General features: G+C 39.4%; 1 protein-coding gene across 10 annotated transcripts in view; it reads right to left on the bottom strand.

The window, feature by feature from the left end:
* kiaa1109 (KIAA1109 ortholog) overlaps positions 1–25,729 on the bottom strand; it is a 75,393-nt gene that overhangs the window by 14,477 nt on the left and 35,187 nt on the right. For 3 of the 10 annotated variants that reach the window (XM_022684925.2, XM_049481756.1, XM_049481755.1), the window contains exons 46-70: positions 24,827–25,545; positions 23,465–23,710; positions 23,291–23,384; positions 22,736–22,786; positions 19,649–19,855; positions 18,966–19,201; positions 15,940–16,184; positions 15,719–15,824; positions 15,453–15,550; positions 15,083–15,268; positions 14,767–14,935; positions 13,849–14,060; positions 13,552–13,750; positions 12,712–12,771; positions 11,901–12,127; positions 10,723–10,950; positions 9,783–9,913; positions 9,531–9,654; positions 8,285–8,403; positions 8,019–8,106; positions 7,309–7,383; positions 5,105–5,340; positions 3,823–4,026; positions 3,481–3,661; positions 1,055–1,238 (exon numbers count right to left, since the gene is read on the bottom strand). In XM_022684925.2, the coding sequence (XP_022540646.2) occupies positions 1,055–1,238; positions 3,481–3,661; positions 3,823–4,026; positions 5,105–5,340; positions 7,309–7,383; positions 8,019–8,106; positions 8,285–8,403; positions 9,531–9,654; positions 9,783–9,913; positions 10,723–10,950; positions 11,901–12,127; positions 12,712–12,771; positions 13,552–13,750; positions 13,849–14,060; positions 14,767–14,935; positions 15,083–15,268; positions 15,453–15,550; positions 15,719–15,824; positions 15,940–16,184; positions 18,966–19,201; positions 19,649–19,855; positions 22,736–22,786; positions 23,291–23,384; positions 23,465–23,710; positions 24,827–25,545 (4,625 nt within the window). The remainder of the gene's footprint in view (positions 1–1,054; positions 1,239–3,480; positions 3,662–3,822; positions 4,027–5,104; positions 5,341–7,308; positions 7,384–8,018; positions 8,107–8,284; positions 8,404–9,530; positions 9,655–9,782; positions 9,914–10,722; positions 10,951–11,900; positions 12,128–12,711; positions 12,772–13,551; positions 13,751–13,848; positions 14,061–14,766; positions 14,936–15,082; positions 15,269–15,452; positions 15,551–15,718; positions 15,825–15,939; positions 16,185–18,965; positions 19,202–19,648; positions 19,856–22,735; positions 22,787–23,290; positions 23,385–23,464; positions 23,711–24,826; positions 25,546–25,729) is intronic. The other 7 variants (XM_049481759.1, XM_049481760.1, XM_049481758.1 and 4 more) reach the window with 7 other exon arrangements.

The raw sequence follows: 25,729 nt of genomic DNA, 5'->3' as shown, positions 1-25,729 counted from the left end.
AGAGCACGATCCTTTGTTTCTTTGGCTTTACTCTGCATGAATGAGCTACTGGGTTTCCCCTTCTGAAAGCCCCATTGCTGCACTGGCCACTCGCGTTCGGTGAAACTGAACCTCATCTTATTGAAGAGGCTGTACATGTGTCATAACTACGTAAATACATGTGACGCGACCAGCCGAATTCCCGCAAAAAAGCGACCCGACACCCCAGTTTTTAGAATGAATATATTGCGCTTAGCAGGGAAGCTCGTTCCAGCAACATTGGTACCATTAAATACAATATTTTGTCACGTCTCTACTCAGAAATGCTTCTGCTTTGAGATTAGAAACAAAATAATATGCACTGCCACTTTAAAACACAGAAAATAAGCTTGGTTTTGGAAGTAAGTGGTAATGTCATTGTAATGTCTGCAAAATAATTAGTTGGAGTGGAAAAGTTTTTTTTCTTTTTTTCTTTAGAACAATAATACTGTAAGTTCAGGCCTTTTTGCAAGTTTAGCCTTAAAACTGAATATCTTATGTGGAAAATATCATAACAGGACCTGCAGGTTAGACCATCGGTTCAAAAACTGAAGTTTAGCAGATTTTGGGGCAGTATAATGTGTGGGACATTGCAATGATCCGTACAATATTGCAATATATCGCATATTTCTTGTATGCAACTTTTCTTTCTTTTGTTAAAATATATTTTTTTATATTTTATGCAAAAATGATGCAGTTACATTATCTTTATCTATAAATATTTTCTGAAATCAAATAATTTTAAGTCTATAATTTTAATAAAGTACTGATTATTAAGTGGGTGTCCCAATTTGTTCACAAGACTATACATACCACGAGGAAACACACACAGAATGTCAGTCATTGGCTGAGCCACACGGAGAGGACTCTTAAACGTGCTAAAACAGCAGAAGCAGAGAGCAGCAGAGAGCAGCAGAGTGCAGCCGGGTGCCGTGCAGTTGGCCATGCGCCAGAGACACCGGCTGGGCTTGGTGCATGCAGCTGGTCTGCCAGGCGCAGGCATACGGTCGGGGAGAGACAGAGAGAGTGTGTGTACCTGAGGGCAGAGGAGGGGGAGGTGGGGACAGGAGTGTGTTAGTCTTGCCAGGGGCTGTAGGCACAGGGCCAGGAGAGTCTCTCATACCATACAGCTTGGACTCTTTGGAGAGGGTTCTTGGCAAGGAGGAGCCTCGCGAGGCGTTGGGCGAGTCGGTCTTCAGGGTCTTGGAGTTGTAGTGCAGCTGTGGAGAGATAATTACACATTCAATCATGCAATTACAAACAAACGTAAGCTTATCTGTAGTACGAAAACAGATAATCCTATAGGATTGAGGAAAGGAACAAAGTTTTCTTTGATGAATCTTCTGGACATTTTTAAATCTGAACATCCTGAATCAAGGTTTAGGTTTTTGTTACATTGTATACATTTGATCCAGCTAGTTTTGATTTTACACTGCAGTTTGGTGAAAGGAATAAAGAATTTGCTGCATCTCTTTATACTTGACATTACTTGGTTTATAGAAAGGGCAAACCAGAGCTGCCAACTCTGAACGCCACAGACGTTTTTTTTTCCGGATTTTTTAAATTTATTTTTGTAAATAAAAGTCTACAGCTACAGTAGATACAGTGGTGTAAAAAAGTGTTTTTTTTGCATGTTTGTCACACATAAAGGTTTTGGAACATCAAACCAATTTAAATTTTAGTCAAAGACAACACAGGTAAACACAAAATGCTATTTTTAAATGAAGGTGTTTTATTATTAAGGGAGAAAAAAAATCCAAACCTACATGACCCTGTGTGAAAAAGTGATTGCCCCTTAAACCTAATACCTGGTCGGGCCACCCTTAGCAGCAACAACTGCAACCAAGCGTTTGCGATAACTTGCAGTGAGTCTTTTACAGCGCTGGGGCGGAATTTTGGCTCCACTCCTCTTTGCAGAATTGTTGTAATTCAGCCACCTTGGAGGGTTTTCAAGCATGAATGGCCTTTTTATGGTCATGCCACAGCATCTCAATCGTATTCAGGTCAGGACTTTTATCTAGGCCACTCCAAAGTCTTTCATTTTGTCTACAGCCATTCAGAGGTGAACTTGCTGGTGTGTTTTGGATCATTGTCCTGCTGCAGAACCCAAGTTCATTTCAGCTTGAGGTCACGAACAGATGGTCGGACATTCTCCTTCAGAATCTTTTGGTAGACAGCAGAATTCTGTTAGCAGTAAATCGAGAAGGTGGCAAACACTTTTTCACACCACTGTACATAAATCTCCAGCATAATCGGTTATGCCCACACTGCTGCATGAAATATATACAGCTCCTTCAGGTTGCACCCATTGCAAATGCACAAACACAGCTTGTTTAGTCTAGAATACAATCTAATAAAAACAACAGAAACTAAGAGTAGATAAACATGAACTCCTCAGTACCAAGCTTCATCCAAGGCATGAGCTACAGAGGTATAAAGCCCCAGTGCTGAGCTGTGGAGCAGTGGGACAGCACTTTTGGAATAAGATTGGGAGTTATGGATGAGGTAGATACTGTTACTCCAACAAAAGCAGGACCAATACACTTGATTTCATTTCATTGATTTCATTTTATTTTAATACACTTAATTTCATTCTTAAAACTTTAAAATGGCAGGTGGTCTAATTCTTTTGTCCATATAATGTGTTAGATACATGTGATTGATATCAAACCAGTCAAACCAGTGGAATAATATTGCATATTGCCATTTTTCCATAAATCCAGTTAAAACTGCCAACCTCAGAGTTAATGACTGCCCACCTGTCCAGCCTGATACCGATAGATGTTCGACCTTTAGGTTATTTGAAGTCAGGCTTCCCTGTCACCCACCACAGATCAGCTGCCCATCTTCCAGTTTTTGCCAACTGCTTCAGACTAGTTGCTCACTCTCCACTACCGATTACAAAAAAAATTAGATGAACTCTAACTAGGAATTTTCTAAATGCTTCCACTGTTGTTGTGGCTAGTCACCTGAACCTATAAGTCAAATGTGACTGTATAATGACTTTTTAAGATTAATTTATTTATTAATTTAAGTTGTCTGACCGGAGGAGGATGGGTCCCCCACTTATATATGAGCCTTGATAGTACATGTACTTTCACATGTACTATCACAAGGTACACGTGGGCCTGGTTCTTCCTAAGGTTTCTTCTTCCTCCAGCACTCCTCTAAAGGGAGTTTTCCTCACCTCTGTCACTCACTGGGAGTTCTACGTTGTATGTTCAATGTTTTGTCAGATTCTCTGTGCTGTTACCACATTTCTGTAAAGCTGCTTTGCGACATCAGTTGTCAGACATTTCGTAAGTGGATCTTTCAGACATTAAAGTTTGAAGTAGGATGTTTGAAAGGAGATATCTTTATGTTGCAGCTTATCTAGACTGGTCATACAATGGGTGATTTTTCCCTTCTGTTTTCACTGTTCAGAAAACAAGTGCGAGTCTGACTGACTGTAAGTATACATACCTTGACGTCTACTCCAGGGATGTAAAAGACAGTGGTCTCAATGTCGCTGCACTTGCTCTGCAGAGAGGAGGGCACTCTTTTGGCACTCAGCATGTTGGAGCTTGAGGTGAAGCTGGGCTGCAGCTTCCGTCTCTTTGGAGGCGAATCCTGATCCAGACTCCGTGAGCTACGATCACAGCTTCTACAGGGAGGAGTGAGTGTATCGTCACACATGTGCAAATCTGATTTTGTGCCTATTACAAAAGACACTTTGTGTGTGTGTGTGTGTGTGTTTAAGTGTGAAAAAAAAAAAAGAGAGAGAGAGAAAGCAGTGCAGGATGCTGGTCGATTATGAATCATTACCTGCGCATTGCAAGGTCCTCATGCTCTGGAAGCTGAGTACTAGGATGTAACACACACTTTCCACTGTCGATCTCCACACGCACATCAAGCTCAAAGTCAATGTTCCGCTCGTTGGGTGGCGTCAACGCTCCACGCTGAGGGGGCGTGGCTGGCCATCGCTCACTAAATAATGCAGCCAATCCTGAAGCCTTTTTCTGTGATGATCTGAGAAACACAGATACACATTTTCAGTATGCAGTATGTTAATAAAAATGAATCCCTCTGTCTGCAAATGAAAAAACTCACAGTAAATAACAAAACTGGGTTACTGTATCACTCCTGGGGCCTGTTCTGGGGCCTGTCTCTTTCTTGCTTAGCCTTCTAAATAAAAGTTGAGTCTGATCTAGTGCTGTCAACGTTAATGCGTTAATGCACACAACCAATCTGGAAACTTTAACTTATTCTTTTTATGCAAATTAAAAGACCATAAGGATAATATTTTCTGGTATATTTTCAGGTTTTAGAACAGGTAATCACTGAGCTTCATTCAAGTTGCTTACCAAAGGGTATTTTACCACCACCACCAGCATAGTAGAGGTGGACACTGAAACGTGTGTATATATATATATATATATATATATATATATTAACTGTTCAGCTACATTATAAGACTTATCGTTGCTAGCCAATGGCAAAAATCTGCTGTGCTTTTGGAAAGCAAAATCTGAGAAGTGTTGATTCATATGATAAAGAAAATACAAAAATAAAGGATCCTTTACATAATTATTTTTGCCTCTCTCCTTAAATACTGGGAGGCACCAGAATTAAAATATTCTAATTATGACTTTAATCATGATTTAAGCAACCTTTATTGTGATAATACAAGATTTTCTTGTAATTGCTGACTCTCTGATCTTTGAAATACATAGAGTAGGGTATTCAGAGTTTCATGTTTTTTCGTACCATAAATGTATAAAATTGGTATTAGTCTTGCTTATTTTATTGCTTTTTTATCAGTTACATGTGCATATGGTGATACCTCGAGGCCTACCGGTCCTGGAAGAACATTGCTAATTTTTTCATCCCCTTTTTGCATGTATCTATTATCTCCATTTTGGAAAAGAACTTCCGGTGTGTTTTTTGTCATTACTTTTTTGGCAGCACAGTTTTTTTAGCTTGTATGTAATCCTCCCATTTATCTTAAGCTAAGCCCAGCCCAAGCATGCTAAATCCTGGGACCAGCTTCATGTATGTCTAAAAAACATTTATATCAATGAGTGTATGTAGTGTCGGTGATTCTTACACTGGCCGGCGGAAGTAGCTGGGCACTCTCTCGCGGTCAAATTCCTCCTCCTTATCAGAGTCCTCAGACGACGTGGTGGACAGGTCGTCACGGCGACTGTCGTCAGGCTGGAAGGGAATGCTGGGTGAGAAGACTTCAGGCGTAGCGGGCGCACTGAACACTGAGCATGATGGGTAATGGCGAGCAGGCTCATCAATGGTGACAGACAATAAGTCCATCTCTGTCTCCTCCGGGAACTTCAACAACCAGCGAGAGTCAACAGTCAGAGCATTCATCTACTCAACTACCTGTCTATTTATCTATTTATCTATCTATCATTCTATCACTGAATCTACCCATTCATCCTAAAGCCTTCAGGAAACAACTCTGGATTTTTCACTGATCACCTGAAGATCTCTGTAGAAAGCCTCACATAGTAGATCTACGTCTAGGTTATAAAAGCAAAAGCTGTTTAGACAATTCTTTTAACACCCATATCCCTCCAGAAAAAAAAAATGAATTAGGTTTAAACTGCACGATTTGTACATGCAAAACAACACTTAATAAAGTTGTTAAATACTGCGATGACTGTAAGAAATTAAATATTGCTAAAATGTCATCTAAAATTACATAAATTTGTTTTTATATTGCTGTTGATTTGACAGTTTAACAGACAATTGATCTGAATGTTAACATTTCAAAATGAATTGAGAATAAAATTACCTAATGTGACCCAAGATGTGTCACTTGTTTATAATATGATAAATCAAATGACTATATTCATGTTTTATCAAATCTCATGAAATATATTTGGTCTATACTGTCTGCAATGAAATATAAAATAGCTAATAAAATTAAATGTAAGAAACACTGCTTTTGTTTCCAATCATACTGTCCCATATTGTTTTGTGAAGTTTTACATACTAATGTGTATACTAAAAATGTTTTTAATAAATAAAATATTTATTTTATTTAAGGAATAGGCATAATGTAAACCCGTAAATCCAAAAGTTCTGTGTTTAAGTGTAAGGCTCATGTATCTTCAGCACTAAATATACATACTACATCAATGTCTTTAGGGATAATGTGTAATGTGAAGAGTGTGAAGAGAGCCAATTCAAATTTAAATTTAAAGTCAAAATAAAATGTGACCTTCACTAAAGTAATGGATTGTTTCTGGTTGGTTATACTGTTTCTGTATGATAAACTATATTTTAACCGTTGCTACTTTTTTTAAAAAGCCATAAAAATGGTCAGATATGAAATACTTTAACAAATGACTTGGGTGTCAAGATAGTAGTACCACTGGAAATCATTTGGCCAGCTGAGAATTTTTATACAGTTAAGGAAATTTGTTCTGAGCTGAGTGTAATTTATAACTTGTAATATGTATAGAGAAACAATGAAGTCACACACTATGCTACCATCCATCAGTTATCTAAAATTGGTCACAAAACCAAACATTACATTCCCACATTTGAAAATACATTACTATTTTGCTGCGTGTAAATGGATTTTGAAATGCTCTATCGTCACAGCCTTTAACCATGTGTTTTACAGTTTATCGTAAAACAATTAAATTCCAAATAATTCTGCAGGTCTTGTACCTATTCTAAGTTTCATTACAAGCCAGGTAAACTCACTAATTATAGTCCATGTAAACTTATGCCTAATCCTACATTTACAACCAAATGCTCATGGTAACCAAATCTGTTGAACAGCTGCTTAGAGACTGTTAGTATTTTGCAGAGAATAGTTCTCTATGCCTCCAATTCATGCATTTCTCCAAAACCCAACGGAGGAGAGAGGGATGAGAAATAAAGCAATGAAAAGACAGATGAAAAGAAGGTTACGGCAGAGACCAAAAAACAGTGTGGAGATGCAACAGACATTAACCCAGATCCAGAGCTGTGGAGGAAACCAGTCAACCAGAAAGACGTACACAGGATGACGACGTGCAGGCTGTGAGTGTGTGTGTGAGTGTGTGTGTGTGTGTATGTGTGTGTGTTTGTGTATGTGTTTAACAAGGTTAGACAGAGGAAGACCATCACATTTCAGTGACAAGAGACTCAGGAGTGAAACTGATCCGGTGCAGGCTAGGATAGAGAGGATCGGCAGATCTGCTGGTGCTCGGCAGCCATCTTTGATTGGGTTTTGAAATGGCAGATTTGGTTATCCGTAAATAAAATGATTTCCAGAAAGAGATTTGCACATTTCGGCAGTACCTTGAAGACAAAGTCGGCTGGATTCTGTGGGGGTGCGAGTGGAGTTTGGGCGGAGTCCAGTGCCACATTACTCATCTTAAACATAAATACATGAAAAACCCATCCAAATATGAAAGAGGGGAGTGGTCCAGCATGTGTGTGCAGGAAAGGCTCTATATAATAATCTATACAACCTCTCCTGAACACAGCCTTACTGGACACAGCAATCAGAGAGATCACACTCACAGACATATATAAAGATCAAAAAAGCTTAAAACATGTGTGTGTGTGTGTGTGTATATGCAATTATATTTAAGATGTGAAAAGAATTGTAAGTATGGCATGAACTAACAAACACAGCTCAATGATGTGCAACACAAACAAACACTAAAAAACTACACAACATAGCAATAAAGCAAATTAATAGATACACACACACACAAAGATATAAATGCATACAAATCCATACACACATTTACAGCAGTGGCCTCCAACCCCACTCCTGGAGACTGACCTTCCTGCAGAGACACCTAATCCACACTGAATCAACACACCTGATTATCTGCCTTTGGCTTTAGAGGAGCTTGATTAACCTAACAAGTTTTGGCAGATTTGGAAGTGAAAACTAAAGGAGGGTAGATATCCAAGAGAAGGTGTGGTGAACACTGCTTTACACACATACAAGCACACACACACACACACACACACACACACACACACACACAATCTACCGTGTCAATGTTGAAAGTAACTCTTGGGCCAGGAGAGGCAGCGTCCACTTTAATGTCTGGAAGGTCATCCATATCTCCAAGTCTGGAACTATCATAGAATTGAGGAAGAGAAGCGGAGGAAGAAGATGAGGGGGGAAAAGGAAGGGAGAAATAGAGAGAGAGATATAGATTTTTTTTATTAATCTTTCAAAAAACAATCATGCATGAGTATTAAAAGGTAATTAAATACTTATTAAATACATTAAATATTTGGGGTGTGAGCGTACCTCTGCCTTTCGATCCTCTTCATTGGTGGTGGTGGTGGTCTTCCTGCTGCAGAGATGCTCTTTGATCTGTTGTAGCTTGGTTTGTATCCCAGACCCCATTTGTCCTTTAGAGATGCCGCCTGAAACCAGCAGCAGACAGTAATGAAGGATATGTACTTCATAAGTATCAGTATTATTCAGGTATTTAAATATTTAACCTTTTTTCGTCCACTACATGACCTACCCTGCATTTTAATCAACTAATTCCACTAAACACTCTTGCTGTGTTAACTTAATTGGATAACTACTGTTAAATAGAAAAAAAACAATGGCCACTTTCTTAATGCTGATAAAAAATAAATCATAATACTTTCATACTGATTTCGTCAGTTTACCCACTTACGATCTGTCTGTTCATGATATTTTTTAAACAGAGAAAGACAGAATTTTAATGAAAATCTAGAAAATAAGTTGGAATGGTCTTCAAAACCATCAGAATGAAGCTTGATGAGAAAGAGACCTCTTTTGGCACAATAATTTGAAAATAGAAGAAATAGTATAATGGAATAATGAATAATGGAAGATAACAGTCAGTCACCCTGAAGATGAGTTGTGGAAGGGTCTTACAGCATGACAATGACCCAAAACAAATGGCTAAGCTAATATCTGGAGTTGTCAAGTCACCCCCTGAAAACCTTAAGAATATGGAGTGGGCAAACCACCCCCCGCCCCCACCGGTGATCAACTACAAGAAGAGACTGACCTCACATTCTGATTGAGGGTCAAATACTTATTTCCCTTAATCAAATATAAATGAATGTATAACCTTTATTTAATGTTTTTGTTCTGGATTCTTGATATATTCGGTCTGTCTCTATGTAAAAATATGTTTCATGTTCGTATCTTGGTAAATTTACAAATTCAGCAGGGGATCAAATAATTATTTTCCCTACTGTATATTACCACCTTATGCTATGATACTGTAGATCTAAAGAACTTACAGTCTTGTTAATATTACACCTTTTGAACTTTTGTTTGCTATTTATGACCTGTAGGATTAACTGACCTGAACTTGTACAGTAGAAGACATTTCGAATTGTTTTTTTTAAATGTTGAATAAGGTACAATCTCTTTACAAAGTTATTTTAATTAACTAAATAAATACAGGAATGTAATATTTTAAAAAGCCTGTGTATACTCTCTCACTTCCTTAGAGAACCTACAATGCATAAAGTGCCATAAGAAGTGCTGATAAAGACTTCCTCACCCTCATGCTGGAGCGGCGAAGCTTCTTGCGTACGTCGCGGCGGATATCGTTCACAGCGACTGACTCCAGCTGCTGGTAGCGCTGAATTTCCTGATTTATAGTTCCCTCACTCGCTCCCAGTTTCCTGAGAGACAGAGACAGAGAGAAGAACAGAGAGAGCAAATAGAGAAAGAGAGCAGTTTCCAGTTCAGTTACAAATCCAAAATGTTTTTTTGTGGCCTCCACTTATTGATCCTACAGATCAGGTCTTACTTGAGGTCGTCAATGACTCTGGCCTGCTCATTGAGCTCTCTGATGTCCACCAGGCGTTTGGTGAACTTGCGTCCTCGGGCATCAATGATCTGATTACCTGTAACCACCTGCCGGCGCAGGTCTATGGACTCCTGGAGAAACAAGAACAAGGTCAACACATTAACTCAGGTCATTGTTAACACATACAGCCCTGCCACCTTCATCTTCACATGCACACACACCCCCCACCCCCAGACAGCAATCTCAAAAATCATCAACCCAAGCCTGAAGGCTTTGATCCTAGAGAGTTGCAGTGCATGCCAAAGTAATGATCATCTCAAGACTTTTTACAGTGTGGCAGAAACAAATCAAAACTCCATCCATTTTTCATTCTCTGATTACTGAAGCACACACTCCATTCTCTCTCACACACACATAAACACACTCGCAATAGAACCATACCCTTTTGGCCCTCAGGGATTAGGGGGAAAGGGGTACTGAAATGAGATTGGTCACCCATTCCTCATAGTAAGAAGAATCAGTGGACAATGAGCAAAGAGGTTCCAGAAAAGTCCAAGCCATCCCTATAACTCCACAACTGTCTGGAGATCAGCAATAGTATCCATTCACAGGGAAGCACTTCAGCACCCAGACTTCCAGTCATAAAGTGCAGATTTCAACAGAACCAGGTCTGATTTCTGATTGAAATTAAAAATGACACCAAAAATAATAGAATATATATTTTAAAAAATAATCATACAAATCTTGAATCTGGAGTTGAATCTGTAGAGTGGAATAGCTGAATCAGAATCAATATGCGTGTTTTTAATTATGTTAATTGTAGTTTCCACACAGTTTTTTCACCCAAGGCAAAGCAGATGCAGAGAAAGAAGCTTCAGGCCAAAAAGAGAGAGAGAGTGGGAGAGAGAGAGAGAGACAGGCTGAACTCTGAGGTACATACACAGCCCCAGGACAGGGGTCTTGGGTTTCTATCTCTTTGCGCACTGGCAGAGGCAGGCAGGCGAACGCTCCTCGACTTGGAGCGAGTGATCGAGGACGCTCCAGAAACATCCTTATACTCGGAGTGTAATGAGGGTGAGCGAGGGGGCAGCGTGGGGCTAAGGCCCAGAATGCTGTTCACCAGCCGCTTCCTGAACGACAGCCTGGGACTCAGATCCCCTTCCATACACTGTGAACAATGGCCAAAACACACTTCTAGAGACATCTAGCATAACATACAGCACTCTCAATAATGTCCGGGCAAAGACATTGTTTTCCCTGACGTGCTCCACAGTTTATAATTTCAAGTCAAATAAATCAGATGTGATTAATGTCCACATTCCAGTCCTTAATTTAAGTGTTTTTTTATTTTATTTCAATGTTTTTTTCCCCATTTTCTCTGATCTCAGAACTGTGTTTGTTGTCAACATGACATACAACAACATTGCACTTTAACAGAGATGAAAAATATTATAACTGATATTTGTTAGGGGAAAAAAACTAGAAATAAAATTGATCTGCTGTTTTGGGATCGTTTTGAAGTAAAGTGCTTAATGGCAAACCAGATTGCACTGTGGTGGTTGATGATTTGAAGGTCTCACGAGATCCCACTTATGTCTTCAGTAATGTTTATATTATATTATATTATTCTATATTATATTATATTATATTAGCTTACCTGAGCAGGTAAGATGTTTCTCTACACCTCAGAACTCCGAACGTTACTGCATTTAGTAGTTACATCATCAAGTACTCTTTAACTTAAATCTAGATTGTATACTTTGATCACATCTTTTAGTTTTAGTTTGACGCTGGAGCATATCACAAAAAAAATGTATCTGTCACAAACATTATGGAGGACACTGTACAGACCTTCCGCTGGGCATACAGAAAGCACCAACAATGACTGCATGTAACTTCCATGTACTGCACACATATAGTAGATAAAGAAAGGGTTAAGAAAAAATACAACAGCATTTTCCAACCTAATCAACTCATCTGCTCTGATTCAGGAGGGCTGCAGCATTCATGAGCCACAGACTATGAAGATTACGCTGATAAATGCTGCAATATTCTTGAACTAACATTACATGGCGATGTCCAGCAGCACCAGCTCTATGGCTAAGGGAGAGCACTGACCATGTGCATAGTGGGAGACATGCCATCACTTTCATCCTCGTCCGAAAGGTCAGCCATGTTTTCTGAGTTCAGGTCAGTGATGTCGTCCACGTCTTCTTCACCGGTCAGAGACGTGAGCGTGTTCCCCAGAGCATTGAGACGTTTGCCGATGTTGGGGTCCATGTGCACGTCTATTCCGCACATCTTCCACAGGACATTCAGGGTCCATGTACCGGCACTGCTGCTTTCTGCATGATAGACAGGACGTAGTTGCAGCACATCATAGGAATACTTCAGTATCTAGTAAATTCTAAAATAATCTAAAATAAATAAATAAATAAATAAATAGCACTGTGATTATTCCGAAACAGACACTGGAAAAACAATATTTAGTCTTTTTGTTTCCTCACACACTACTGGTTTATACACAATGTCACGTCACACTTCAGCAAGACATAGCAGACGTGTGTAGTCTAGTATGAATGAAGATGATCCATGCAGAGACTCAAGAGAATTCGAGACAAATATCCCATCTAAGCTTCTTTAATATTTTTGCATTGTACTAAAATACATTCATTTTCAGTGGGCATTTAAGCAGGGGGTAGTGCACTATATACTACTGTGGCATTTTTGTCCATAATGTCACTCTTACATGAAGAAAAACCTAGACTTCAACTCTCGCTTGCTGCTGAAAAAAAAAAACTTTGCCTCAAAATTGTTCCTACAATCTAAAGAAATTTAGTGGTATTGGTACCATCAGCTATAAAATGTCTCAATATGAAAAACATGCATACTAAACCAAATTCACAGACACACATGCTTGTGTCCCTACCTGCAGAGGCCTGGCCTGTAGTTCTTGAGCAAACCTCATATGTGCCATCAGGCACAACACCTGAAAAACAAGATCTTTTTTAAAATCTCATGGACAGGTGACACTCATTTTTGTGACTCCATCGATTTCTCTGCCCTAAAAAAGTCGACCCACATACAGCTCTGGCAAAAAAAAAAAATAGACCATTTAAAATGTATGAGTTTCTTTGATTTTACCACATTGAAAACCTAAAATATAAACAAGAGGAAGTGTAAGACTGGTGGAGGAGAACATGCCAAGATGCTTGAAAACCAGGGTTAATCCAGCAAATATTGATTTCTGAACTCTTAAAACTTTATAAACATTAACTTGAATATTTTCTTTGCATTATTTGAGGTCTGAAATCTCTGCATATTTTTTGTTATTTCAGATATTTCTTTTTTTACACAAATAAATGCTCTAATTTACAATATTTGTATTTGGAATTTTGTCTAAACGTTTTCCGTAGTTTATTGAATAAAGGAACAATGTTCATTTTACTCAAACATATACCAATAAATAGCAAAATCAGAGAAACTGATTCAGAAACTGAAGTGGTCTAAATTGTTTTCAGAGCTGTATTTCAAAATCAAGTCACTGCTATGAACACTATAAACAAATGAGCTTAAATTTCATATCTCACCAAGACACATCTGATCTAGACAATAAAACAATGAAAGTCTGATACGAAAAGACAACATATTTTGGTCCCCATAGCTCTGAAAAAATGGTTCATAACCATATCATACAAAACCCAACTCTCTAAATAAACCAGCATTTTCAGTTCACAGTTCAGCACTGTCCTGTCAAACTGTTACTCACAGGCGTTCATGACCAGGTCTCCTCTAATCTCAGGCTTCCAGTCATCCCATGACGTCTCAAAGCCCTCAGCAAAGCGGATGCAGAAGTTTTTGAAGTGCCCTTTACTGACCAAAGACTCGGAAGAGCAGGCTGTAATCAGAGTGCTCTCTATGGTCAGCACCAGAGCTGAGCTTGTGTCGAAATCCAAGCTGTGATTGGCCTAAGAGACAGCAGGAGGGTGGATGACATTCACTTGTTTCAGCCAAAAGAAGGGCTGTGTTTGTTTTATAGCAAGAAAAAAAAGGAAAGCAGTGTTACCGGTGAAGCACTAGTGATGGGTAGACAGATGCCCAGGTCGTTCACTGTGAGCTGCAGGAAGAGAGTGCTGAAGGCCTGGACGCTGGTCTGCTGGATGGCAGGTAGTTTATCCACCACCTCTTTGGTGGCCACATGAATGTCTGAGTTTAACGCCAGCCGCTGCTCTTTCCAGTTATCATAAGCTGCCTTATAGTTCAGCCAGAAAAGCACAGCTAAAAATACACATATACACACACAGACAACTGATTAGAAACACCAAGAAATACAGTATATGGTCACTTTTAGATACAAAATTGAGATATACACTAACATGCCAAAAGTCAGGGGATAGAAGTATGTACAGCCAAATAGAGCTAATCATCATCATCATCATCATTTTTTTATTTGTTTACTAAATAACTCCAGATGTTCTTTATAGGTTAGTTTTAATTGATGATGCCAATTTTTTTTCTATAATTTTATTTATTTATTTTTTTCCCCATTTTCTCCCCACTTTACAAAGCCAATTACCCAAGCCACATGCTAGTCTTCAACACATGAAGACTCCAACACATGTGAGGCACATGTGCCTTTTTTTGAACTGCTGCTGATGCAGCATTGCCGATTGGCCAGCACGCTTGGAGTAAAGCGCAGTGACTTAGTTTCGATACATCAGCTCCCAGTTGCCTTGTACTGTGGACACCCAGAGAGAGCAAGGCCAAATGTGCTCCCTCAGGGCTCTGGTAGCCGATGGCAAGCTACATGAACAGGATTCGAATCGGCGATCTCCTGATCATAGTGGCAGTGCTTTAGACCGCTGGACCACTCAGAGCCCAACAATGCCGAAATTTTGAAACATGAAAAGCCATGTATGTGTTCAAACTTTTGATTGTTATTGTATATATTTACCAATTCTTTCCTAATATTTCAATAACTTACCTTTGTCAAATGCCACTGGTTGGGCAAACACTATCGGCCGGTTTAGTGTAATAAGGACAGCCTCTTTGTCAGAGCATCCGCTGATCTCCTCCTGAAGAGCATTGCGCAAGCCGATCCGGGTCCGGAAATAGGCAACCTGATGGAAATCTGATCCCGCTTCCTCGTACACCTAATAAAAAGAGCATCATCATAAAGTGTGATAGTCTAAGCACTGTGTCTCAACTGTATGGACACAACTGACTGTGCGAGAGAGAGAGAAAAAAAAAATAAATAAAATAAATAAAATAAATAAATAAATAATAATAAATATATGTACCTGGTGTTTGACAATTTGTCCCAGGGCAAGGTTCAAATCCACTTGGCATTTCCCAAAGAGCTTCAAATAGCTGCTTCCTGTGGGCGTGGCCTTGCACTGAATTCGATTTGACAGCTCCAGTTCAATAAGCCCTGTCTCAAAGCGCACAGCTCTCATGGAGGGAGTGGTGGCGGTCACCTGAATGCCCTACAATTAAAACAAACGTATGTTTCTCCTTTCTGTAGTTATTTATGTTCCAATCAGACAAATTTAGGAAACTCTGGCCCAAGTACATGAATTTGTTTGTGAGATGGTACTGAGTTAAAGAAACATTTAGTGTTATAAAATCACTCAAAAATGCATATAAAATGTCTGATCAAAACTAATGTACCTTAAACATCAGATTTAGAGAGTATAGAAGGATCTTAGGCTTGTCTCCATCAGTTGATACATCATGTTCATTCCACAAGGGAATGGGCTGCTCTCCCCCTATAGAGATTCATGAATACAGATTAATTAACATCACAAATATACATATCTATTGCTGTTATGCAAATAACTACTGTCAAATTCATTTTTGTCAAAAATGGGTAAAATGAAAAAGGTTTTAGTTACAAAGATACTAGAAAAGCATCCTGTTACAGGTGATATACATACCGGACACTTTTTGGATGACTTCATTGACCTCCTTCATGAAGACCCTCTGAAGAAATACCAAGTGGTTGAGAAGATCTGTGGTCAGGTTATGTTCAAATGAGCCAATCTAAAAGGAAGAACCCTCACGTTTAATCACAATCCTTATTTTAGCCATACTTAATCCACAAACTAATTAAACATCTGTTAAATGTGACTATAGACATTTCTTAAGCTATTTTTACCTCGGCTACACAGCGCAGGTAGTTGCCCTGGAGATAGTTGCCATGTTTGGTGGGCATATCATCAGGGGCCCAAGCGGTGTCACTGTGGCCTTCGTGTTCCTGAATGATATATTCTCCAGACATGGTGACCGGCGGCAGGGTCAAGCTTGCTGAGGGAGGCATGGCCGACACGTCCACGGGAGAAACCTTGGACTGGAAACAGAGCTTATGATTGGGAAGCTCAAACGTGAACCTTGTCTGGGCACCTGCAAAAGAAGACAGAACAATTTTACACTCCACACATTCTTAATCTAGATAAAGAGAACAGAACTAACTATGAAAGTGCTTTTCCTGAATTAAATTAAGCAAGTTTTCCAGCTAAGGTGGAAGATTCTAGCCGAGTTATAGAATCCCTTAAAAGTTTGGACACAGTGTTTTTCCCCTGCTTTGTAGATTAATACTAAAGTCATCCAAACTACAAAGAAAACTTATGGAATTATTTAGTAAACAGAAAAGTGTTAAGCAAATCAGAATATGTTTTATATATTAGATTCTTCAAAGTAGGCACCCTCTTGCTTAGATGACAGATAGCACATCTTGGCTGGATTTTTTTTTTCAGTTTTATGAGTCACCTGGAATTGCTTTCAGTTAAGAGCTGTGCTGAACTTGTCAAAAGTTAATTTCTTGAATTTATTGTCCTCTTAATGTGTTTGAGAGCATCAGTTGTAAAGCTGTGAAGAGGTATACAGTGTTGGTATACAGTGAATAGCTCTATTAGAGTAATGTTCTAATCCATATTATGGCAAGAACTACTCAACTAAGTAAAGAAAAAAAATCCTTTAAGAAACAAAGGTCAGTGAGAGTTACCAGCTTCAAAAACTGCAAGTTAACAGCACGCCAGATAAGAGCTTCACAGAGAATTTTGGTTTGTTTAACACTTTTAAGTTACTACATGATTGCTTATGTGTTCATTCATAGTCTGGTTGACTTCAGTATTAAATCACAATGTCTAAAATAATTTAAACATTAAATGAGGAAGTGTGTCCAAACTTTTGACTGGTTCTGTATATTGGAAAATATACAGTTGCAAAATGCTAAACTTGAAAAAGGACTGTTCACACCTGAGCCGCAAACTGACACAGGAATAGAGTAGAATTACAGTGTCCAGTTGTACAGGTCTGACTGAGACATATTCACACAAACTCTGTGATTTCAGCCAAGAATCTATCCACTAAATGATAACTTAAAGAGAATGAATAATTATGCAACCATTGTTCATATACAGTTGTGCTCAAAATAATAGCAGTGTCTTTTAAAAAATGAGTAAATGTCAAAGTTCTTCTAACAAATTGTACTTTAATGAACATAAATGCATTGGGGACATAGCACATTCTATTCCAAAGCAGGACAATTGGGAAAAGTAATTAAAACTCAAATAATAATAATGATAATTCACAGAAAGTCAGAAATGTAATGTTCAAAAAAATAGCAGCTTTGACATCTTTTCTTGGAAACTCAAAAATGTACTGCACAAACTAATAAATTCTTAATAAGTCAACTTGGCTGAGTATCCTAAACTAATATTTTGTTGCAAAACCACAGTTTCTGATAACTGCTTCACATCTGTGGTGCATGGAGTCCAATTTGAACCAATTTCTGACAACGGTCAACAGGTATTGCAGCCAAGGCCAATTAATTGTACTATATTCCACAATTCCCCTGCATTTCTTGGTTTGCCTAAAATGCGCTGCATTTTTTATGTCAGCCCACAAGTTTACTATGGGATTAAGGTTCGGGGATTGTGCTAGCCACTCCATCAGTTGAATCATGTTCATCTGGAACCATGCTTTTGCTCGCTTGCTGGTATGTTTTGGGTCATTATCTTGTTGAAAGGTCCACCTCAAAGGCATTTCCTCTTCTGCATATGGCAGCATGACTTCTTCCAATATCCGAATGTACTCAAATTGATCCATGATCCCTGGTATGCGATAAATAGGACCAACAACGTAGTAGGAGAAACATCCCCATATCATGATGCTTCCACCACCATGCTTAACCGTCTTCACTGAGTACTGTGGCTTGTATTCTGTGTTTGCAGGACATCTGACGTACTGTCTGTGACCCTTGGACCCAAAAAGAAGAAGAACCTTGCAGTCCACAAAATGTTACGCCATTTGTTCTCAGGCCACTCAATGTGTTTTTTGGCGAATTCTAACCGCTTCTGCACATGTCTTTTATTTAACAGTGGGACTTTGCGGGGGCTTCTTGCTGGTAGGTTGATTTCACCAAGACGTCTTCTGATTGTACCAGTACTCACAGTCAACTGAAGGTCTTCTTGATCCTCTTGGAGCTGATCATTGGCTGAGCCTTTACCAGTTTGGCTATTCTCCTATCCATTCGAGGAGTTGTTTTTCTTTTTCTTCCGCGTTTTTCTGTTTTTTCTTCCCATTTCAAAGCATTGGAGATCATTTTAGCTGAACAGCCAATCACTTTCTGTACTTCTTTATAGGTTTTCCCCTCTTTTATTAGTTTCTTGATTAAAAAACACTCGTCTTTAGAACAGTGTCTTGAACGACCCATTTTTCTTGTTTTTTCAGGACAAATGCACAGCCAGCATGTTAGTTGCCTTGCTCCTTAAATAAGGATCACCTGTTAACACCTAATGCCCTCCCTAATTGACGGCCTCCCTAATTGACTGCTATTTATTTGAACACACCCCTTTCAGTTAATCATTCAATTTCACAGAATCTGCAGTATGCATGGGTGGCCTGTTGGGTTTGTTAGTTTTCTATGCCCTTATTATACCCTCCAAAAACTTACTTGTGGTGTAGAGGTTGAAATTTTAACAAAAACAGTGATTTATCTCGCTGCTCTTGAGACACTGCTATTATTTTGAGCACTACTGTATGTTTATTTAACATTACTTTGCAGAAAGCTCTGTTTACTCTGGCATTTAAAAATGATGTACGATACTATACGGATAATCTTGACAAGGTAAAAGAGCAATAGAGTCTTCCTCTACTGTTCCAAAGTGCCAAAGAAAGTACCAGTCATCCCGTGGCTCTTCATTCTGCCCATCTTGTACTCAGCCTTGAGAGACGGCAGCAGCGCAGCACCAATAGTGATCCCGTCCAGCATGGCGCTAAACTTCAGCACAATTGGCTTCTTCTCTAAACCCTCAGGGAGCTGGGGAAACTCATTAGCCTCCACCGGCGTCTGGTTAATGCTTGAGGCTTTTTCAGGTGGCTGTGGAGTGGGAGTTTCTTCTCTATTTGGAGGAGGACTAAAATAAACAGATCCTAGTTAAAAATCAGCAATAACAATAAATATTGCTTTTAAATATAAGGAACCTTACAACAGGACAAAGTGCAAAGTTCCATAAAAATCCTGAAAATAAAAACAAAATATAACACTTAAGAAAATGAACTAAAAACTTTTTAGATCCTGATATAAAATATATCCAACAACATTTTAAACACATTATGAATATAAATTATGAAAAACGCCATCAGTGGAGGTAACAGGATTGTAAAAAGCCTGTAAAACTATTTTTTCAGAACTAAGAAAAAGACTGTATGGCCTACCTTCATCTATCTACAATGGAGAGGCCTCTTACTGCATTTAGAAGCTACCATCCAACATCTCTGAGCTTTATTTAGGTCTTTATTTAGGACATTTTTCATGCTTCACAAGGGAAAAATAGATGCTAAATAAAGATGATGGGGCTCACGGATTAGAAGGCTGGCGGATGAGGTCAGAGATCTGTTTGGAGAGCTGATGGGAGCTGCGGACCATCATGCTGTGCAGAGTAGCAGGGTGCTGTGGGATATTGATCATGATGGCGCCCACTTTAAATACTGCAGCATTATTGGTCTTCAGTCCACGCTGAGCACTGTACAAAGCCTGAGACTTAGCGATGTTACACTTCACCACCGTCCTAAAAACACACAAACACACCCATATCAGTTAAACTTCAGAAACTTAAAATCACACAGCTGCAGAAACACACAGAAACAGATTCAAAATGTTTATAGTCAACCATGGATGGAATGAGCACATTTTCATTACAGACATTTACATACACTGAACACACAAATGTCCGCCTGATTTAATGGCCTTTTCAAGGTCTGAAGATGATGTCATAGCTTGAATTACAAGAAAGTACAGTGAGGCAAATGAGAAAAAAACAGAACTGGGATGAGAATGTATAGTCATGTGAAAAAGGGACACCCAATGAAAACCCCTTGTCTTTTTTAACAAATTAAATGCTTTGAGTCAGTTTTCCAGACTGAAGTTAAGCCCAGCCTTGGGTTACTGCATTTTTCGCACTATAAGGCACATCGGACTAGGATTAATCCCTGTCTAAAAAAACAGACCCTTAATCTTCACCTTAACAACACTGAGAGATGTAGGCAATATAACAAAGTAATTTATAAGAAATAATTTAAAGAAATGTACATTTTAGTTTTTGTTAAAACACCACACATTTGTGACTACAGTCTAAAATTAGAATCGAATGCTCTACAGGGGCTGCAAATGATTAAAACATTGTTTCTAGGATTATATCACAGGACCTACAGTTAGAATGTTACAATGTTAGAATTTGTTAAATACACTACTGGTCAAAAGTTTTAGAACCCCCCCCCCCCATTTTCCCATTTATTTTTGCAATTTAAGCTCTTCAGATCCAGCCAAAAACTGGAAATCCAATGTACAATATTTTGCTGTAAACTGACAGGGCCTTTAATGTAAAACAAATAAACTAAAAACAGAAAAAAGCAATTTTACAATTGTAAAAAAAATAATAATGAAATAAATAAATAATTATATGTTGTAATAGTTAACTGTAAAACCGACCCTGAAAAAAACATATACTGTTTAAAAAAGAGGGTGATTTTAGCAAATAATTCATTGGTTAACAGCTTACATCTGGTAAGTAGCAATGGAAATAAAAATGTTAATTTGCAACTGTTAATCTGTGTCTGTAGTAAAGCAGTGCTGGAACAGAGCTGCACTCTCTACTGCAGTAATTACACACAGCACATTTTCACTTTCATAAATAATAACAAAAAAAAGACACAGACAAAACAAAGATACAGAGAACTCTGTAACTATTAAAAGAAAAGTATTTTCTTTAGATAAATTACAAATGAAACCAGAGAGTGAAAAGTACCGTTTCCTACACCTTCAAAAACAGCGCATTTAGCTCAGCTTAGCATTGGTTTAAACCTCAGTTTCAGCAGTGAAGAGAGTACAACACTGCGGTGTGATGACCACGATTTCAACACAACTACCGGACTACAATCTTTACATGTAGATTTATGATTAAAAATTATATAAAATTCCTGATTGATACTAAAACCATTTTATTTTTCTTCTAAAAACTCTCCTTAGTGCTGCCCTGGGCAATACTGGCCATTACTGGTGCCCCAGATGGCGCTCTAAACACTGTGAATAAAACACAGTCTTGGAACTAGACTGGAATTCAAATAGCAGATACTCGATCCATTAAAATAACCCTAGATCACCAAAATTCTGGGTCACTAAATCCCTAGTATCCCTAGTACCGTATTTTTTGGACACTTAAAATTCTTCCATTTAAAAAAAAAAAAAAATCACCATTGTTCCTTATGTATGAATTTTACCAGTCAGTTTGTAAAGAGCAGTAAAGACACTTCACTGAAGTAAAGCATTATACAATTATATACAGTTATATAAGAGTTTAGTTCTCTAGCAGTATTAGCATTAGTCGCTAAGCACGCTAATTCTTTCGCTGTTAAGAGGCGAGTAGTATCAGCCTGTAGTCTGCTCCTAACTCCGGCTAGCACTGCTCTAGCAGCATTAGCATTAGCCACTAACCACGCTAAGTGCTAGCTCTTTTGCCATTCAGAGGTGAGTATTATCAGACTGTACTCTGCTGCTAACTCCGGCTAGCACTGCTGGAGCCGCATTAGTATTAGCCACTAAGAGCTAGCTCTTTTGCCATTCAGAGGTGAGTATTTTTGGTCTGTAGTCTGCTGCTAACTCTGACTAGCACTGCTGGAGCAGTATTAGCTAATACTCCAACCTGTGCTAAAGAAAACTAAGCTTACAGTAAAAAAACAGAAGGGCTTTACTCACCCAAATAAACAGCTTTCAGGAGATAAATCTGTGTAGATTTACATCCAGCGCTCGTTTGACTTTAAAAGAAAGTTCTTTTTTTTAAGAATTACAGTTTTGTTTACTTAGCTTAGCTTGACTGAACTTAGTTAACTACCCCCCCAACCCGCAGCACAGTAACCTGCTGAATTAGAAGAAAAACATGCTGAGACCCCTGTTCCTTGCTAGTGTCCCATAATGCACCTTACAATGTGGCGTGATATGTATGAAAATAGACCAGAAAATAGATGTTTATTGATAGTGTGCCTTAAATTCTGCCGCACATTATAGTGTGGAAAATACGGTATATGTATCTTGAATTCAGTTCTTTTTATACTAAACTATTTGAGCTTTTAAACATTCAATCCTCAAACCAGTGAACTTCTTCTACACAACGACGTACAGACAACTCCATCCAACATCTTTAGATTATTCTTAAAGAGAACCCTCATTAGATACAGACAAAGCATTCACATGACTGCTAGCACAATGATTTTTAGTGGAGCACAATATGAAGTGTGGTTATGTTTCATAAAGCCACAGACAAACTATGGGGAGAGCAGCCCATTCCATTGTGGAATGAATATCTGAGATTGTCACTGGTGATGAAGGAAACATTAGGTTGTGGGAAGGACTTTGTGAGGAAGATGGAGAGATTATAGAGGAAATCTTAACATACAGGAACTCTTGCTTGGCTGTGCTGGTAGGGGAGGTTGGAAAATCCTCCAGTCTGCCAGCGAGAAAGAGAACAAAACATAGAGGGCAGAAGAGAACAGAGAAAAGTACGGAAAAAAAAATACAGAAATAGTAGGAAAAAAGAGAAAAATACGCACAGGGAAAACAAAGAAAGAAAAAAGAAAGAAAAAAGTGAGTTTTCTGTAGATAATTAAAAAAACAGTCAAGCTATTTCCTTGATTAGTCTGAAATCCAGAAAATGAGTAATAAAAAAGCTTAAAGCACACAAAAAGAAAACTGCTTTTCACATCTCATCAGGATTGAATTAATTAAGTCGAATTAACTTCAAACAATCATAAACCATAATAAAATGTTAATTTTCCAAATAATTTCTAATAACGGCTGCAGCTCAGGTGCTTACAGTTATTTAGTCTAGAAATAGAAAAGCTTTAAAAGACAAAATTTCAGAAGTGAAGGACAGTGTGAAGAGTTATTACTGAAAGTGTTACAGTTGTTTAAGGTAGATTCTGTAAGGTTGTGGTTGTGAACTGATACTGACTGGATGTCGGGTGTAATCCCCTCCAAGAGCACAATGTTTACTCCACCGATATGGGCAGAAGCACACGTCTCAGTCATCTTCTGGTGAAGAATATCTACAGAGAGCAAAACATATTAGTGTGTATTTATGTACATAAGCTGAGTCTTGAATAATGTTTGTGATTTTAGCCATTACCCTTCATTTTCTCCTTCAGCGTAAAGCTGCCGTGTATTTTCTTAAGTTCTGCTTCCATAGTAAGTCCTCCGATGTCGGCCTCCAGATGTGTCCGGTTAACCATGCCCACGCCAAACACAATCAGAGTAACATGCTGAGGCTCAGAGCTCACCAAGCTTCGTCTACGACCTGGACGGCTTGGTGGAGACTCTGCCTCTGATTCAAACACCAACCGGCATGGAGGATCTGCAGGGCTCCGCCCACCCTCTGCCAAACAAGAAAATATTGAAACACATTTAAAGCACAGTTATAATTAAGGCTTATATGTATATGTATATGGGCTCCCTCTACAGTTGTGAAGTGTACGATAATTCACTTTTACTCTACTACTAAGTCTTCTTTGAGCTTCCCCACATGGACACGCTCTACACATGCATTTGTTGACAAGCTAAGGCAGAAGCAGCTTGATTCTGACGTAAAAGAAGTATGTGAACTGATATGACAGTAATCGTGAAATTACAGGTTTTTACACAAAAAAGTGTCTTACGCAGTTACACAGCATTAAGCAGTTCTTGCAAGACGTCTTGTGTAAGTTTTACCTATTGCAATAGCCTGTGTGATGAGCCACAGAGTGGCAAGGGCAGAGATGCAGACCTACCAACCTTTAAGAGAATCACTTGAAGATACTTTTTTTTTAATGCTGGTAGTTGCCCTTAATTTCTGGAAGGTGTTAATCACTGGCAGATTATAGCTTTTTTACTGTATTATAATATCTCAGGCTTGAGAGAGAGAGGGAGAGAAAGAGACAGAGAGAAAGAGGAAAAAGAACGAGTGAGTGAGGTAGCTCCCGCGCTCAGCACAGCAACGGTCTGTTGATAATTTGAAGGAAAATGAAGTGTGGATGAAAGTAAAGAATGTCACCATAGGTGGCCTGCTAAATTAGAGCCTGTTCTAACTGTTCAAACACAGTCACAACAAACAATTTGGGATGACATGGAAGGACTGCGAGATCAAATGCTATGCATAGTTTAAAACGTGGAATCGTAATAGGAGGTCAAAATGCGTATCAGTTAGGCACAATTTGTACATGTTGGAAGTCTGGTGACTGAGACTATTATAGTACAAATACAAAAATTACACAGTGCATCCTAAAAATGTAGTAGGAGCCATTTGAAAGCCTGAAAGCTTTGTTTTCAAAAAGCCACTAGAAACTCAGCAACTGTGTGATAATGTAGACAGGCAGCTGGTGTGAATTTAATTGGTTGAGTATAAGCTTCCATAAAAGTAAGTAAGAAGATTGCGTGGTTTGGTCAGACCCCTTGCTGTTAAACAGCTGGGCATCCAACTGCGAATCATGAGCAGCCACAGCAGCATCTCCCTTACCTGACAGTGCGTTATCTTGGCTCTTCTCCAGGATGCCCGTTGGGTCAGAAATGAGCGAGTAGAAGTTAAGCAGCTTGTACATGTTCTGCCAGCACTCGGCTGACGGCTCGCTCTGCTCCGACACTGTAATAGAATCGGAGTCGTCCATCTGGATGGCCATGTGATCCGCCACGTCCCGAGAGCCCTTGCGGGACACTTTGGACGTCCGCCTTTCCGACCTGCCCAGCGAGCTCCTGCCCCGCGGCTCCCGGTTGCGGGTCAGCGTGTCCAGGCCCGGCCCGGCGGCAGCCCGCTTGCTTTTCTGCGTGCTGAAGCGGGGGGCGCCGTTCAGGCTGCCACGGGAGCTGCGGCTGAAGTCGGAGGAGCGGAACTCGCGGTACGGTCGAGCCTTGAAGGTGGGAGTGGGTGAGGCAGAGCCAGCGGTGTAGCGGCTGAGCTTGATGTCTGTCTGCGTGGCCTTGATGTCATCGATCATGGTGCTGAACTGGTGGATGAGACGCACCAGGGCCATGTCCACGTGCTGGCGGATGGCTTGGCAGGCCAGGGTGAAGTGGCAGTGGACGCTGGCCTGCGGACGGCGACTCAGCTCATGGAAGGAGAGGGCGCTGGCAGACGGTGGTGAGGACATGCATTTCTCCAGGATTACTGCGTTCAGACTGAAAGTCTCGATCATCAGCGCCGGCTTGAACTCCAGTGGAGGAAGGTTCACCATGCCTTGCCTGTGACATACATAGAAACGTGAGACTTACATTTACATTAATGGTATTTGTCTGACACTAATACAAACTGTAGGGTTAGGAGTCTTGCCCAAGGACCCTTATTGGTGTAGTATGACAATACCCTCTAACAAAGCTTGCTATTTCCGCATTCAGATGTAAGTATTATCAGCCTGAAGCCTGCTTC

This window comes from Astyanax mexicanus, chromosome 7 (assembly GCF_023375975.1).
Source record: "Astyanax mexicanus isolate ESR-SI-001 chromosome 7, AstMex3_surface, whole genome shotgun sequence".
Classification (NCBI taxonomy): Eukaryota; Metazoa; Chordata; class Actinopteri; order Characiformes; family Acestrorhamphidae; genus Astyanax; species Astyanax mexicanus.
This window is presented reverse-complemented; position numbering and strand designations above follow the sequence as displayed.